Source organism: Ixodes scapularis, unplaced genomic scaffold (assembly GCF_016920785.2).
Source record: "Ixodes scapularis isolate PalLabHiFi unplaced genomic scaffold, ASM1692078v2 PGA_scaffold1__304_contigs__length_218370807, whole genome shotgun sequence".
NCBI classification, from domain to species: domain Eukaryota; kingdom Metazoa; phylum Arthropoda; class Arachnida; order Ixodida; family Ixodidae; genus Ixodes; species Ixodes scapularis.
This window is the reverse complement of record NW_024609846.1, coordinates 157,500,165-157,516,486: the sequence shown is the minus strand read 5'-3', so window position 1 is coordinate 157,516,486 and position 16,322 is coordinate 157,500,165. Positions and strand designations below refer to the sequence as shown.

Sequence of the window (16,322 nt, the reverse complement as noted above, 5' to 3'; positions counted from 1 at the left end):
AAAACTCACCCTTGAAACCTGGGTCGCTGGCGTCCACCGAGACCGAGCTAAATACGATAACAGCGCCACCCTTTAACGAGTCACTAAATGTTCTTAGAGTACCGAAACTCCCAGGTTCGAGGTGCCAAGATGGCGGCTCAACCTTTTTCTTTAGTGTGGTCCCCATAAGCTTTTAGAAAGCATGTTTTAGCGCTAAAGACAAACGGAAAAGCACATTTTGTAGGAACCTTTATTGCCGATTAATACAAAATGACAGGCGCGATATGTTTTCTAGACTATTGAGTTTACAAGGTTGTGCGGCACAATTAATATTGTTTTTATAGAACCATGTCTCACCGGTGATTTCAGGTAGCGCGTCCCGACTTGGGCGCCTCCCAACATCGGTAGTGATTCGCGGCGCGTCCGCTTCGGAGACGGAGCTTCACATCCCTGAGATCCTTTCCACCGTATATGTTTCGGCGCCAAAATGGCATATTAAAGCAAAATAGAACCGTCTGAGAAGATGCTATACAATGCGATACTCTCTAGCACGGCCTCCGAGATCCCTAAGCGCGCGAACTTCGGGATCTCGGAGGCCATGTCTTTAGCCGTGCAGTTCCTCGAGTGGCCGCTGCGGGAAAAATGGCGGCGTTGCACTCGCCGTTAGCTCGGTTCTGGCGTACGGATCGGTGCCACTTTTTCAGAGCGGCTCTATGGCAGTTTCCCAACCGAGATGTTCTATTAACGTTGAGTCGAGCGCACGAAAGTTAACTATGCACTCCAACACGGGAACACAAGAACGACACACGACACACGGCCGAAACGGCAGGTTAGGATCGCACATATGAGCGTCTCGCAAACTCCGACTGACCCCACCTCCTTGTCGTACAATGTTGGCAAGCGTCTCTTGCGAAAGAGAAGCATATTTTAGAGAAGACAGAAAAAAAAACAGAATTAACCTTTTTTTTTCTTTTTTGGAAATGTCTTTTGCATGAGCTACGTGACTATTTTAATCCCTGTTAAACCCCAAATAAAAATATAAGCGCTCCCAAAATAATGCAAACGAGAAGCAAAATCAGAAGCCGCATGGCCATTGCATCAACAATGTCTGCCTCCTGGCTGCGCTGGCGTCAGCGTGTCTTCCACGACGTACTGGAACGGAGGCTGGGATTTCAGCCTCCATTCCAGTTTATAACGATCGATCGTTATAGAGTCAGTTCCAAACCTTAAACATGTCCCCTCCTACAATATTTGATGCTACGATTGTGTGTGGATACCTCTCCCAGCGTTCCGAAACAGAAAGTGCGTCGCTAACGCTGGCCATCGGCGATGCAGCCGAAACCAATAAAACCAACTAAGTTCTGGAACTCCGCTCCCGAGGGGGGTCCCTTTGCGTGGCGCCTGTTAGAGGGCGCGCGCTCCGCATTAATACTCGCTATCATCATCATTGACGGCGCGCTTGTGGCCGTCGCATCTGGCTACTGAGCTTACGGATGTTCGTGGCGCTTTTTGTGACAGTAGCAGACGACTTTCAAATTGTTTCTGCTGCAGTTGGTAGTCATCGGCACATCTACTATTACAGTAGGTACTTGCCCTGATTGTAGCCACCGCAAAAATGTGGCGCCGACGAATTTGGGTTGTTTGAAACGCTGTCAGCACAGCTAAGGCAGCAGCATTTTACAATAATGCAAAGCGTGTGCCAAAACGGTCGTAGCGCTTTTCATGCTCAAATTGTAATTTTTACTGGCGAAAGGGCAAAAATTGACCGACAGCCATGCTGAACGTCGAGAGGAGTCAGGACTCGCAAGCAGCCGCGGAGCAGCAGCAGACGAAAACGCGTGGAATAATGCGCCGGCAGCGCCACCTAGCCGAAAAAAAAATAAAAAATGGGGCACGGTTTTGGACATAGAGTTATTATAATGTACGCTAGAGGTTCAAGTGGCGCTAGTGTGCTGACGCAAATTGAAGCAGACAGCAACAGTCGAAAATTGACTTCCGGTAATGCATTTCTATGGGAAAAAGTGAGTGCATTTTCTCTCTGTACTCAATCATAAGAGCAAATATCCCGAATATAGCTTGGAACATTTCTCAGTCAGGCCGACGAAATAATTGGTCAGTTACGGTGTTTTTCTTTCAAATTCATCGCATTAAAAACGGTGCTAAAACGGCTTCGTACGTGTATTTATGTGCACTGTCGGACACTGTTAGCGCGAACGCGGCGTCGGCGCTTTTCAGCGTGGGGGATATACGTGCCAAACGAACGAAGAACATCTGGAAATTAAGAAAGACGGCAAGAACTACGCAGTAACACCGGATCAGTAACTACACGTGCATATACGGTCAAAATTAATTGAAGGCCACGTAATCTATTCCTTGTTTAAATAAGTAAGTACCGTTCTATTCTTTCTGCTCTGAGCGAAGCTGCTTGTTCTACGTTCAAAATATCACTCGCACGCTCGAAACCTTTGAGAACAAGTGCCCGATAAAAGCTGCCCGGCAGAGAAAACAATTCGAAGAGACACCTTTTATAGCCCACGAACCTTATTCTCTACGTTTTGAATATTTTGATCCGCTCATGCACGACGGGGTCATTTTTATATAGTGACAGAACTGGCATATTATCAATACATAAGCGTCACCGGATTGCTGGCAAGCCTTGAACGTACACACTCCATATTCCTTTCGATTGTAATTTTGCTTTGAATCGTCGCTTGTTTTTAAACACCTGCTGCGGTACACACGTCTGGGACTGAAATGTAGCGAAGTTAAACATCGGTCACTGATGAAGAAAAATGCGCTAACTAAAGCAATTACACTTTTACAGTGTTAATGAAGGTACATACTATTCGGTAAGGCCCAAATAACCGAAGTGTTCCGTGTTATTTTCCGGCGAAGAGACAAAATGCACGCGCGTTTTCCCATAGGAATACACAGGAAGACTGGAAAAGTAGACTGGTTGCTGTCTGCTTCAATTTGCGTCACGGAAGTCGCATAGACACTAGCGCCAGTTGAACCTCTAGCGTACATTATAATAACTTTATGGTTTCGGACCCCCTCCAATGTACAGCGTCTATGGGAAGTTGCATAACTGAGTTGATCTAGTAACGGCGGCCGAAACAGCAGGCACCCCCATCTTGTCCGCGCCTTTGGGGTAGTAGAAAGGTAGTAATGGTCAGGAAAAGGTAGTGACGGCTGCAGTTACTAGTTTTTTACTAGCTTTTTTAAGAGTGTAAGACTTGGGTTCCGCTACCCGGAGATTCAAGCGTGCAAAACTCGCTTAAATCGCCACTTGAAACGGAAGTTACTGCAATTCTTTACGGAGGCATGCTTGGGTTTTGCACCTCGTAACACCAGGCTCTTCCAAATTGTCCTTGAAGCGGCGAACACGGCCAGAAGGAAGACCTGCTCCCACATGTACAATTAAGCGACATATATAACGTATGTGGTGCCACAAGCGGTCTAGTTCATGGACGCTGAAGCGCATGAGGCAGCCCTATAGTGGGGACTCAGACACGTTGATTTAGCATGCATCACGCGGAATATCTGAAATGTGCTCACTGAGCCTGAGCCGTTTACTCGCTTCTGTGTGGGACGTTGTTCGTTGCGTAACGCCAACCGTGCGTTTAACCCGCAGAAGACTGGGCGAGCCATCCCACCCCCTGGGCGGCGACCCCAGCCGGTCTCAGGACGGCGACTCCAGCGACGACGACGAACAACTGGATGTCGGCGGTGCGGACGACCTCAGGACGGACCTCAACGGTTCAGGGCCGGGAGACCAGGAAGGTAAGGAGCGTTGGCGATTTCGTTGAATCCTCATTCCACCGAAAAAGAGGAACATGTCGACCAGACGGTGAAATGAGCCGGAAATGATCGGCATCTACGCTTGGCCAGCTCAGGGTTTTATCAGAGGGGAATGTTCGTGTACTTTTATGCCTGGTCAAATCAATAGGGGAAGTCACATGCAAGGTCATTAGTCAACTCAGTTGGAAAGCTTGAAACGAGTCGCAAACCCCATCTAACTCCTAGCTAAAAAAAAAAAAAAGATCGAATTTCGCGGAGAGGTGGAATATATAACCTAAAAAAGTCCAAGTACAATTGTGGTACGGAAATAAACAAAGCAAACTACGGGACACTAATGAAGTAAATAACAAATCAAAAATCGAGGACGCCTAAACACTTCGGATGAGTTGTGAGTGCTAAAGCATTCTCTGCGCCGAGAGGAGTAGAAGTGGCCGCAGTTCCGACAGAGAGTGCGGCGGTTCGCCGCGCAAACCGCTCCGCCGTGTATTCCGAGACTTGACAAAGATGGTGGATTTCGCCTACGAGCAGCGCATTCCTCCAAGCAGCGCGCCACGTCTTCCCATCGCACAAGGCGTTGCGGCGGTGACAGTGCACACGGCGTGTCGAACCTTGCCGGGTCCATGACGGCTTACGTGACGAGGCATCTGCGTTGCTGTGCTTTTCTTTGTGTTTTATTTCTGAGCACGTCAGCTTTGAGCTTGAGCGCACATGCCGACTTCCGTGACGAGGAATCTGCGTTGCTGTGGTTTTCTTTGTTTTTTTCTTTTTATCACTTTATTTTCGAAGTGCGCGTTCTCTTTGACCTCGAGCGGCCGCGTCGGCTTCCGTGACAAAGCATCTGATATGACGCGTCGCAGCCAATTTAGGTGCAGTTTTTCGCGGTTATGGATTTTTATGTCTCATTTTTAAGCGGTTACAGACGACGCCAGCTCCGCTTCACGGGACCAGTTAATGCTTTCGCATTAAAAATTCTCTAGCCGATATTTGTTACCGGGAAATTAGAGAGCAACATTCTGCTTCTGTCTCGGTACGTCCTGACAAGAAGAGCTCGAAAGCGTATAAAATAATGTTCTTTTGTGAACTGGAGAAAAATATTAGCAACTGGAACCGGACGTCTCTTATAGACTCTGTCAAGAAGTCATTGCAAAAGAAAACAAACGACACAAATTACGAAAGCCGTTTGTAGCAAAAACGCTCTCGATTGCACACACAAAAAAATATCTTCAAATGTATTGCGCAGAGGGTTGCCCACGTGGCAGTCAGTCAGTAAAAGGTTTTATTAGTGGGAAAACTCAGGGCTGCTCGATGGATTACATGTAGCCTTGCCCACGCGGAACTTTCTGGGTCCGAGTTGTGGCGCCATCTCTTGAAAGCAGCACTCAACATGTGTGCCGCCCATCTCCATCTTAATTCAACGCTCAAATTTCAGAACTTTTTTTGTTGTTGTTGTTTACCGTTGAATTTTGTTTTGAAATGCGCAGGGATGAAACCGACCCTTAGAACGCAATTTTGACGTAAATTTCAGCTCGCGAAGAGGCGGAATTTCAGCTCGCGAAGAGGCGGAATTTTATGCAAATTTATATCTGGAGTGGGAGTTAATTTTGTTGTTGTTTGCTGCCTCGCAAGCATATGGAAGATCTGAGCGTAGGATGAAAGTAAAAGTAAATTGTAACCAACCTATGGAAGGATGTCAATATAATTTTATATATTTATTGAATCTGCTCCCGCTCTCATGTCCATATTACCTGCCTGTTATCAGCATAGATGAGTCTTCGAAGAAAGGGGGATAATTTGATCTGTACTTATGAACTGGCTGCGTGACATAAAGGCTCTTTTTTTAGTCAATATTAAGCGATAATCAACATTTGTCAAATAAGGACGTGGGCAATTAAATGTCGAGGCCCAGTAGGTCTGTTCGAGAAATTTCAAATTTTATCTGAAAAGTTATTTCTGCATTTCTTTATCACCATGTCTCTAGCGACTTCTTATAACCCAGCGTTATGATGTTTTTGTGGCATTTACGGATACTACTAATGGGAGACGTCCAGGACTGCTCAAAGCACACAAGGAGAGAGAGAGGCAGAGAGAGAGAGAGAGAAATAACAGAGGGCGAGAGGTTTCTGTTCATGGAGAAATAATTGTTTCTCTTTTGGACGTAGAAGTATACAGCGCAATAAAAACAGCAATTCTACCATCATTCTATGGGAAGTTGGTGCCGTTGCTTCTTCATTTATGGCGCATTTATGAGCGACGACTATAACGCATACGCCCAACGACACGGACGCGCCACGGCGACCCGCACGAACCAATGGCGTTCCGTTCTCGTATTTCAAAGAGCCGTCACCATAACACGGTGTGAATGAGGGAGCCCCCGGCAATTTGGTCGACCTGACAAGGCACCGTGGCTCTTGGCGGACTGGCCCGCCTCGACTCGCCCGCACAGGCAGCGCGGCGGGGCATACGCAGCAATAACGGAAATGGTCGAGTAATGGAACGCAGAAAGCTAACGTCGTCGTGGATATACGGCCTCGGTACGGGAGGGAAACGAACGGTAATGGCTGATGCGAATGGCGCACTCCATGGGTGTATATGGCCGCGACCCCCGGTGCGTACAAGTGCGAAAGGCATCGCGGAGACTAATGGGCTACTGCCCCGTGTAAACGTCGCTGATGTTGCTGTTGCGGCCGAAGATCAAGGGGATTTCTCTTTCTTCATTTCTCTAATGGATGAGCTGGTGGCGTTCCGCGCGGATCCGTAGATTAAATCTTTTTGGACTTTTGGTTCTATGCGGACAGTGCTCTAGGTGTCAATTTTACTGCTTTGTCGCGAGCCCAAGCTTAATGCACTGAGATATCCTAGACGATTAGAATAAAGCGTTTTCGCGTAACCATTTTATGTTCTTGCGTACTTACCTAACTCCCGTTGAAGCCGCTCGCCAATCGAATGGTGAGATTTATTTTATGTAATCCTCTTTTACCTGGTTTAATTTGCGATGCACTGTTTTACGACAATAGAAACGTTAGCTTGAGGGGCAGCTTAACAAGCTCTTCTTGATTTTGTCTCTACCTAACCGCTATAAAAGATAAGAAAAATACACACACCGGCATACAGAGGCCGATACGAAGCACCTCGCTTGCTTTCATTGATCCTCGCGGACCAACCAGACGCAAAAAAAACAGTGTGTCGAACCGAAAAAAATACGGGTTCGGTTACGGTTCAGGTTCAGGTAAATTTATTTTGTTCCGGTTCAGTTCCGGTTCCATTAATTCGATCCGCGAACCGGTTCGTGAACCGGTTCGGGGCGCTGAACCGGTTCGCGAACCGGTTCGGAAATTATAAATGACAAATTGCAACATCAAAATAAATTACAAATAAAACATCCGAAATCAGCACATACGAAACGGGATACATCGTAGTGTAAGGCTCAGGGATTTCTACCAGGAATGGTTACTTTATCGGCACTCAAAGGTTACCTCACCGACGTTTACGCATTCGGACTTCATCTAATTGGGTCCGACGCAGTAGCTGCAAAAACCGCGACCTCCTTACAAACCCACTTACAAGTAGAACTCGCTAACTATCCCGCCACCTCGGCGTGTAAGCAGTTGAAGGAACAGTGGGGAGAAAATACAGCTTTCTTTATTTGAACTAGCCTTCGGTAACTCAAATTAGACCCTTAAAGAAGTTTTCATTAAACAAGATACGGAATATGTAAAACACTTCACCGAACGCAACGCCAGAAGGACGTAATAGGATAAATATTAAAATAGAAGAGTTCGCTGCCTCACAAATATGTTAGCTTCTAAGTGCCTATACGAAACCGGATGCATTATTATCTAACTCCACAGCCTTTTTTTTTCTCATTCCGATGGAAGCAAGCCTCAAGAACTCGCGCGTTCTAGAAACGTGTTATGAAATGAGCACACAGCAGCATTTAGGATTTACGAGATTGTAAAAAAATGTAATCAAGTGACGCGATTTTTTTTTTTTTCACAGCCTTCTAATTCTTTTTTTTCCGTGCAAGCCGCGACCAGCGCAATACTGGTTCCTATGTCAAGATTCATGGATGCAGCGTTTGTCAAGATTCATGGATGGAGCGTTTATATCCCTAAGACTGAGTGGAGAAGAAAAATATGTAAGCGAGGTGTGTGTCAGTTGACGGCACTTAAAAAACAAATGGCATTGATAGCACATTCATTGTCAACAGCGCGTGGCCGAACCGTTTTGACATGAGCCGGTAACCGTTATTTTTTTTCCGGTTCAGTTCCGGTTCGGGTTCATCGCGATAACAATATAACGGTTCGGGTTCGGGTTCAGTTCCGGAAAAAATACCGGTTCGGTTCCGGTTTTCGGTTCGGTTGGGTTCCGGTTCGACACCCTGAAAAAAACCAAGTCAGTAAACAGATAGCATAAACGCCCTCGCTTCGACCGCAATCAGCGAAGGCTACCATTAAACCTTCGCGGATTCACAGCCGGGCGTAGCAGCTACACTATATAAGCCTCTTTCTCACCAGGCGTTTCAACTTTCAACAAAGTTCTTCGAACTATACCGTCCTCTCGTGATTTCGGGGGGCGATAGCGACGCAGCCCAAGAAGAAACCACCGCCAAGTACGTTTCGCAAAAGCTCGCGATCCATCATGTGGCGTGCTCTCCAACTCGCGGAAGACGAAGCGGCAGCAGGCCGTACGGGCACTGAGCGAGCGAGCCAGCGAGCTCGTAAGCACGCCAGTAGGCAAGACGACAAACAGAGCTTCGCAGTAAACGAGATAAAACAAAAAAGAAAAATGGCTGCCAGCCTTAAAGTCTCCAGTCAGTCTCACACGCGGGGACACGGTGTGGAGTGCTAACTCCGTTTCACATTGCGATGAATCGCAAAGGACGCTATGTGCTATCCGAGCCGATCCAGCGCTGAAAAGGTATCACGTGACTAAAGGCCATGCGCGTCGCTGGGCCCCTTTCCCGAAGATCACGTGACATTCACGCGGCATCCGCTTGGCTTCGATGGCTCGTAAGTTTCGCTGCGGTCCATCGCTTGCAAGGTGAAACAAAGTATGGAAGTGTGAGGGGTATACTCAGAAGACATTCGTCTTTGGCAAGGCGTCTGGAATTGTAGACAGTCTTGTTTCCAGGACTGTAGGCACTCTCTCGCTCTGGTTGGAGCTTTTTTTGTTTTTGTTTTTGTTTCTGACAAAAACGTCTCTTTCGTTTGTTTTTTGTTCGTGTTTGGCACTGGTCCCTGACTGCGGGTTGACTGAGGTCTCCTGGCCGAGGCGTCGAGAAACACTGAGCGGGGCGGCTGCACGCGGCGTTTGTCAACGGTCGGTGGGCTTCCGTCTGGTCTCGTCCTCCAAGATACGATCGGGTTTCTGACGCCTGCACGCTTGGTCGTGCGGTGCGACTCCCGTTTTCCCGGTAGACGTGCTTCCCCGGACCGGGGAATTGGCGCCCGTCGGAGCCGCTTAGTGTGAACGACCGCTCATAGAGGTTGGCATGCACGTCCCGTTGGCGCTGCCATCTTGCGTCTGGCGCGTGTAGATCGTCCGATAGTCAAGCCTTGCCAAGGCGTGTCCACGGTTTCCAGACTAGTGCCCAAACAAAGCGTTTTTCACCCACTGTGGCCAGACTATTCGTTGAAGCGTGGCTGCTTGCCATTTTCTAATTAAAATTCTGTCGCTCGTGTAATTTGCGTGTGTGTACGTGGGGTTGTGTTTGAGGCGTTCCGGCGGTCATGACGGTTTCTAGGGTGGTAGATATTTAAGAGGCGTACTCAGGGGTAAAGGTCAATAAGGATGGGTGGCAAATCCCGTGTGCTGACATCTGGTGTCCCGAGTAAAAGATGGCGAATGAGCGCGACAGAAGACGAGAGAAATAAACCAACGATGCTAGCTGAAGGATCTTAAAGTCTGGGGGGTCTCCGAGGGTCTCCCACCCCCCCCCCCCCCCCCCACACACACACACACACACACGCCTTCTTGTATGGACCCCCCTCCACTTACGGGAGACTTTAAGCACTGAAACAGTCGCAATAGTAAGCGCTAGTACTGAAAACTCTCAAGCAAAATATATAGTGACAACCTAATGCTTATAAAGAAATAATCCACTCATTACACTGCACTAACTTCCCTTCTGATGTTTTTTTTTTGTTTTTTTTGTATACGTAACAAGCTTTCGAAATCTCAAAAATGTGGTGGTTACGTGGTTTCGTTCTCCCGGGGCGCGTCCAGCCGCAGATATCCCCAGAAGCTGCTTATACGCTTTAGTTTTGTGTTCACACGACGCCGCACACCTGCACGCTGTGCGGAAAGAGAGCGTCGAAGGGAACGCGAATAGCCTTCCACCGGCAAGTACGCCGCGGAGGGTAGCGGTGGCAAGCGGAGGAAGCCTTGCTGCAAGGAAAGATGGATGGATGGGTACTAATGGTTGAACCCTTTTTAACAGGCGGTAGCTTGCGCCTCCTAGCATAGAAACCAAAAGTATGATTCATCCCCTTGCCATTCTAAGCCAATTTACTCCCCTCTGCATTTTTCTATCAAGAGACAGTGTGGGATATCACCAGAATGTTTTGACTCAGTTTTAACAACACACGATGTTGTCATAGTTCTTATGAAGACCTTCAAACCTAGCAAATAAAACGTAAAGTTAGTTGATAACCATGTGTGGAACTCCAAAGGTCTGCTTCCGTGCTCCGCCGCCTGGGGCAGCCGGAATGCATGGGAAAACGACGTACATTTTCCTTCAGAGCTTGAATATGAACTCTATGGGCATACTGCTGCTATACATATTTAACAGGCGTACTGGTGCTACAAGGAGTGAAGTATGTGTTCCTTGTGGTGAATTTCCTTCATTTAAAACGGCCATCTGCGTTCATACTCATGCCTGTCAGAGCTTCTTCAGCTGCATGAATAGTTGTCCAGGCTTCTTGACTGCGTTCTCTGCACATTTGACAAAGCTCAAGTATAAAACAGAAATCACCGGGACAAATTATTTTTCGGGTAAAATAAGTTGCAATGTGTTTTCACCCGATATATTAAATGCCCTAGCCTCATATTAATATGAGGAAAATATAGGTAAGTTCATATGCTAGTTCCCTGTTCTTAACCTATAGCCGGTCCGGTATAAAAAGCGATCGCATCGCTCCCGAAGTGAAAAATGGCTCTAAAGGAAATTGCAGATAATTCAAGTCTTCATCAGTATCTTTCATGATGCGGATTTCGACGTTCAATTTGTCTGAACTAGATTCTTCGGGAATTTACAACACAACTTAGTACGCCATAAAGCTGTGGCTTATCTATATCCCAGATGTACTCCTCGAAAATTTCTTAAATTTATGGGGATGCCATCTACACTGCACAAAGTGGTGGAGGGATTACTATAGGAGTCATCACGACCATACACTGAGATGCCTTGATGTAATTTTCGCCAGTTCAGCGATTCGGAGGGTATTTCAGAATTTTAAAAGTGATAATAGTTGTTTCTGTCTAAGCTTGTTCAACGAATACAAATCAACAAATTTGTATATCCCGCCCGCGTATAGACCATTCCAATTAGCGCTCTCTGGGCGGCACCATTTTGTTCGACCGCAGCACCCTCTCCGCACATCCGGGAAGTTCAGCGGGTTCGGCGAGGTAAAACGAGAGAGAGGGCACGCACCCGACTTCGTTAGCAGACGACATACCGGGAAGTTGCCGTTCTCCATCTTTGGGCTGTATCGGCGGGCTCTACCGAACATCGAACTCTCGCTCGTGGCTGCCGTTGTGAAGTGGTTCGCGTTCTTAGAATAGTTGTGGCTACTCCAAAATCAGCCTATAGCTCTCTGTTGCGCTAGTTCGCTAAATGACAAACTAGCATATCGTTTTTCCGTTACTTAAATAGCAGCTGAGTCAGCCGGCAGTATTACCCTCAACTACTGCTTTTATTGCGGCAGGAGAGCACGTTTTATTTATTATTTCAGACTTCCACTCATGGTCGCTAAAGGCCTACACCAGTAGGAACTTTTGTATAGTAAAAAAGGTACAGCAACCGGATTTTCTTTTCGCCAAAGAGACCGGCCAATCTGACACAGTTTTCCCAATTTTTGTTTTTTATTTGCACGCAGGTAACAGCGCAATTGGACCCTGTGAGTCTTTTCATCTAGCATAGTATTACACGATAACTGGCATTCCAAAATCTGCACATCTGCGCTTGAAAGTTCCAAAATGACGCGATTTTAAACAGAGTTTGCACGCCAGCCGGACGCTAGCTACAGCCCACTCGGCGGAGCGGACGACATACTGGGTGAGAGGGGGAGTGCATTTTTCTTTCTTTTACCCACCCTGATATGACCCTAATGAAACGGTCTATAGGCGATATTAAAACGTGATGTTCAACTGGGCACGTCGCGAGAAAATGTGCTTAGATGCGTACGTTATCAAAAATTACAGCGCAGTTTTCACAGCCGTTTTATCTAGGAGAAAAAATGCATCTGCTGCTTACGACAAAAACAAAGAAACTTGTATATCTGTAATTTAGGACCATGAACTGCTCGAAAACAAATACGCTTTCTGTAGTGCTTGTGTTTAAGCGGGTAATAGCGGACCCTAGACATTCTTTAGCGGAACCACACTAAAAGTGCCACAGTAAAAACAGGCGCAAGCGTCATTTTATATTTTTTTTTATTTTTTACTATATACAGTAGTTGCCGGTAGGAAACTTGGTTTATGTAGTGATATTAAAAGACCGTCTGCGTATGTAGTAACAGGTTTCTGTAGTCCAAACTCCGCTTTATACGAAAAGTGTCATATACGAACATGTGCGTGTCTTTCATGGCTGCGCAAGGTCGGTAAAATGTAAATTCGTCCCGCTCAAAGCATTTGAGGGAAGCGCGAATGTCTAAAACACCACAAAAAATGCAAACATGCGTACCTAACTCGCTGTCTAGAATGAACTTAGGTCAAGTGGCATCCCTAAAAAGAAAAAAAACAAACAAAAAACGAGTTATCATAGTTATCCTCACCCTTGCGGTTTCTGTTTTTTATTTTTTAGCTCGTCAGTTTAAAAAAAAATAAAAACGAAGAACATACGACCAAAGCGATTAGGTGGTGTGTTGGAGTAACTAATCTCTGTACGGCGTAGGCGTATACCTATGGGTTTCTCGCTTTCACACCCTGTTTAGTTTCCACTGGTTGAGTAGTTAAGATTACGCCTTTAAAGGGGTACTCCGCCGATTTTTGAGCTACCTCAACTAACTATATTTTCTGACTCCCAGGCCTTTACCCTTTCTGGTATGCTATTTAGTATCGTGAAATTCATAATAGTTATTGCGAAATCGGCAAATGAAAATGATGCAAAAACAGACATTCAAATATACCCGCCCTTTTCAGGGCCGTGACATCAGTGGAAGTTCAGCTTGCCAGTCGGGCGCGCAGTCTAAAAAATAGAATATGCCAATCATTTGTTCCGTGCTGGAGCGCGGGGACTGGAGCGAGCTTCCAAAGCATTCATTTGACACCATGAAACTGCTTCGAATCAGTTGGGAACAAATTCTACAGTCCAAAGTGTGAACCCCTGCACTTCCATTGACGTCACTTTTTCATTGTTGCCAGTAGAGACTTTCAGTTTGAAAAACACGGTGAGGACCAAAATTGTAAATTCAATAACTTCGTGAAAAAAAATTATTTTGACCTAATATTTGGGATACTATTTTGGCGATGTTGTTTGGCGAGTTTAGCAAAATTTCAAGCAAATCGGGGACCATGAAGAAATCGGCGGAGTTCCCCTTTAAGAGCGCACTGTTCACCCCGCCGGTCTCGTGAGCGATTTGAGATAGCGAAAAATAACGGGCAGGCTGCAAAAACGAAAACAAAGTCATTATTAGTCGCGGAACGCGAAATAACGGCAAAACCTGTGTGTGTGTGTGTGTGTGTGTGTGTGTGTGTGTGTGTGTGTGTGTGTGTGTGTGAGCGTGTGCATATATCTGTATGTGTGCGTGCGTGCGTGCGAGCGTGTGTGAGTGTGAGTGTGTGTGTGTGTGTGTGTGTGTGTGTGTGTGTGTGTGTGTGTGTGTGTGTGTGTGTGTGTGTGTGTGTGTGTGTGTGTGTGTGTGTGTGTTCTAAAAGGCGGGTTTTGTCACGTAAATTCTGGACCCCACAGATACAGCACGCCTCTTTGAAAGCCCTCTGTTAATCTGTTTGAATTTGGGCAATCGAATTCAGTTGCTCCATCGCCTCTTGGCAATGTCGTTGTCATCTGCGTAGCGTTGCTCCGATGACCATATTAGTTAAGTTTTCTCTTCCTTTTTACCTTCGCAAGATGGTGCCTAATTTAGAGTTGTATCAAACTTTTGATCGGTATCCCGATTCTAATGAATGATTGCTAAAATACCGAATCCGTACGAATCGGGCCACTTAGGAAAAGTAGTCACCAACAGCCGCGACTTACTCATGATGGTCTCTTAGGTCACAATAAATTGAACGATAACCTCACAACTTCCTTGCAGATTTGTGACCGCCATGTTTGAAGAAATTAAGCATAACACGAAAAAATCCATACATCAGAATATGACAAAAGGGGGGGGGGGGGGGAGGGGAGGCTTTTCTCCTCATATTTACTATGCTTAGAGAGGAGTCAGCAAGCAACGCGTACACGCGGATTATATCAGGTAGCGTTTCAACCAAAATATTTAAATATATTTTTAGCGCTCGCCATATTGTGAACCATTAGTTATTTGCTGTGTCACAAATGCTCCTGTATGTGTCTCATCCAGACTTGTGCCTATCTTAAATACTCTACTCAATATACTGTATCTAAAAGACTTTTGGGAGTATTTTGGTATCTTGCAAATACATTTAGTCTAGGGTATTCGCTACTCCGTCTTAATTACATTTCTCACTATCTTGTACTCAGTATGTCAAACATATTTTGCAACCTTAGAAAAAAAATTTCGCCGGAACTATCGACGGAACTAGGGGTTGTCTACGGAACTAGGGGTTGTCAGACTCCAGGGTAAAGTGAACCCGACCACAGAAGAGGAAACAAGGCACGAGCGAAACACAGTCTCCAAATGCCACCAAAAGAATATTTAGTCAAGTACACCCGCCTCTATGTGTCCTATTTCTCTCGTCCACTTTTTTTTAAACTGTCTTCGCTTGTATTTAGCAAAGTGCTGGTGGCGTCATCCGGATTTTACACTCAGACCCCTCCTTTTCTCTGGAGCTAAGGTGGTTCCGTCAGCGAAGGATTGGGACGCCAACGCTCGGGATGATCACAACAAACCACTTTTGGAAATCGCTGGTTCACGGTGTTTCAGTATGAAAATGCGCGGCGCGTTTTCATGCGAGCACAGGCACTCCCTCGGCCAAATAAGTGCAATACTGCTGGATTTATTGAGCTGCAGTGACCTAGATTAGGCTTCCCCAAATCTCCTTGTGTGCCTATTGTGGCTTAACTTTTTCTCCAAAACTCGTTCAGAAGCGTTGCATCTCTTTCCGAATGTGCACATTGTTTCGTCCTCAAAATCCTCAACATCAGTTTTCTGCGAGGTGGAGTCATTTATGAACTATAGACAGAAACAGCACAAGAATGGCGATGCGAGGGGGAAAATGGCGCGCATGGAAAAAGCCGTTGTGGAAAGAAGGTCACTCCTTTCCACTGAAGCTTTTCTAGTTTCCGCTCTTTTCCCCCATGCACGGAATTTCTTATGTTGTATCTGACTATATTGGATTCTGATTCTGGAATCTTGACCATGTGGACCTCAATGCGTCAAGAATGGTTTGAACTGGTGCAAAGGGGGCAGGGGAAGGAGGTTTAAAACAGACTTGTGCTTATCTCAAATACTCTACTCAAGATACCGTATTTCAAATACTTTTTAAATTATCTTGGTATCTTGCAAATAGTTTTGATCGAGAGTATTCGATACTTTATTTTAATTACATTTCTGTGTGTCTTGCAACCATTATCTCGTCGTGGGCGTGGCACGAACAAACGTGAAGATTTTTTCGAGCAACCAGATACAGTTGCTAGCTCCGATATGCACTGGTGACTCAGATTAAGCTCGTGAAAATATTGCTTTTGTGCCGATTGTGACTCATATTTCACCCCGAAGTTCGTGCAATGAAGTTTTTCCTCTTTGCCTTCCCAAAGGCGCCTTTTGTTTCCTAGAGTTTCCGCCAAAAATCATCAAAGAAGAGGTTGGTTTTGCACACAAGTACACGTTACCCCAAAAAAGTAACTAAATACCGTTACTCGTTACTCGCGCAAAAAGTAACTAAATCCGTTACTCGTTACCGATTTTCAAAAGGAACGCGTGAGTTACCTCAAAAGGAACGAGTTACTTTTCACGTTGCTTTGACGACCGAATACACAACTGTATTTGTTTCATGGTTTATTGCTTTCTTTTTAGTGGTCGTTGTACTTAAGCAGTAGCTAGGTCTCGAAGTTTTCATCAGTTATGTTTCCCGCTTCCTTAAAAATGCATCTCCAGCGACGCTGAAGAGATCTACAGACGCGCTCGAAGGAACGGCTGTGTTGTGCTTCAGGAAGACCTGGTGAATCTTCGGGAACTGCG

At 46.0% G+C, this 16,322-nt stretch overlaps 1 protein-coding gene across 3 annotated transcripts in view; it reads left to right on the top strand.

The window, feature by feature from the left end:
* Positions 1-16,322, top strand: part of LOC8030981 (T-box protein 2-like) — a 154,460-nt gene that overhangs the window by 126,802 nt on the left and 11,336 nt on the right. For 2 of the 3 annotated variants that reach the window (XM_040220595.3, XM_040220596.3), the window contains exon 5: positions 3,614-3,762. In XM_040220595.3, the coding sequence (XP_040076529.2) occupies positions 3,614-3,762 (149 nt within the window). The remainder of the gene's footprint in view (positions 1-3,613; positions 3,763-16,322) is intronic. The other variant, XM_040220593.3, reaches the window with a different exon arrangement.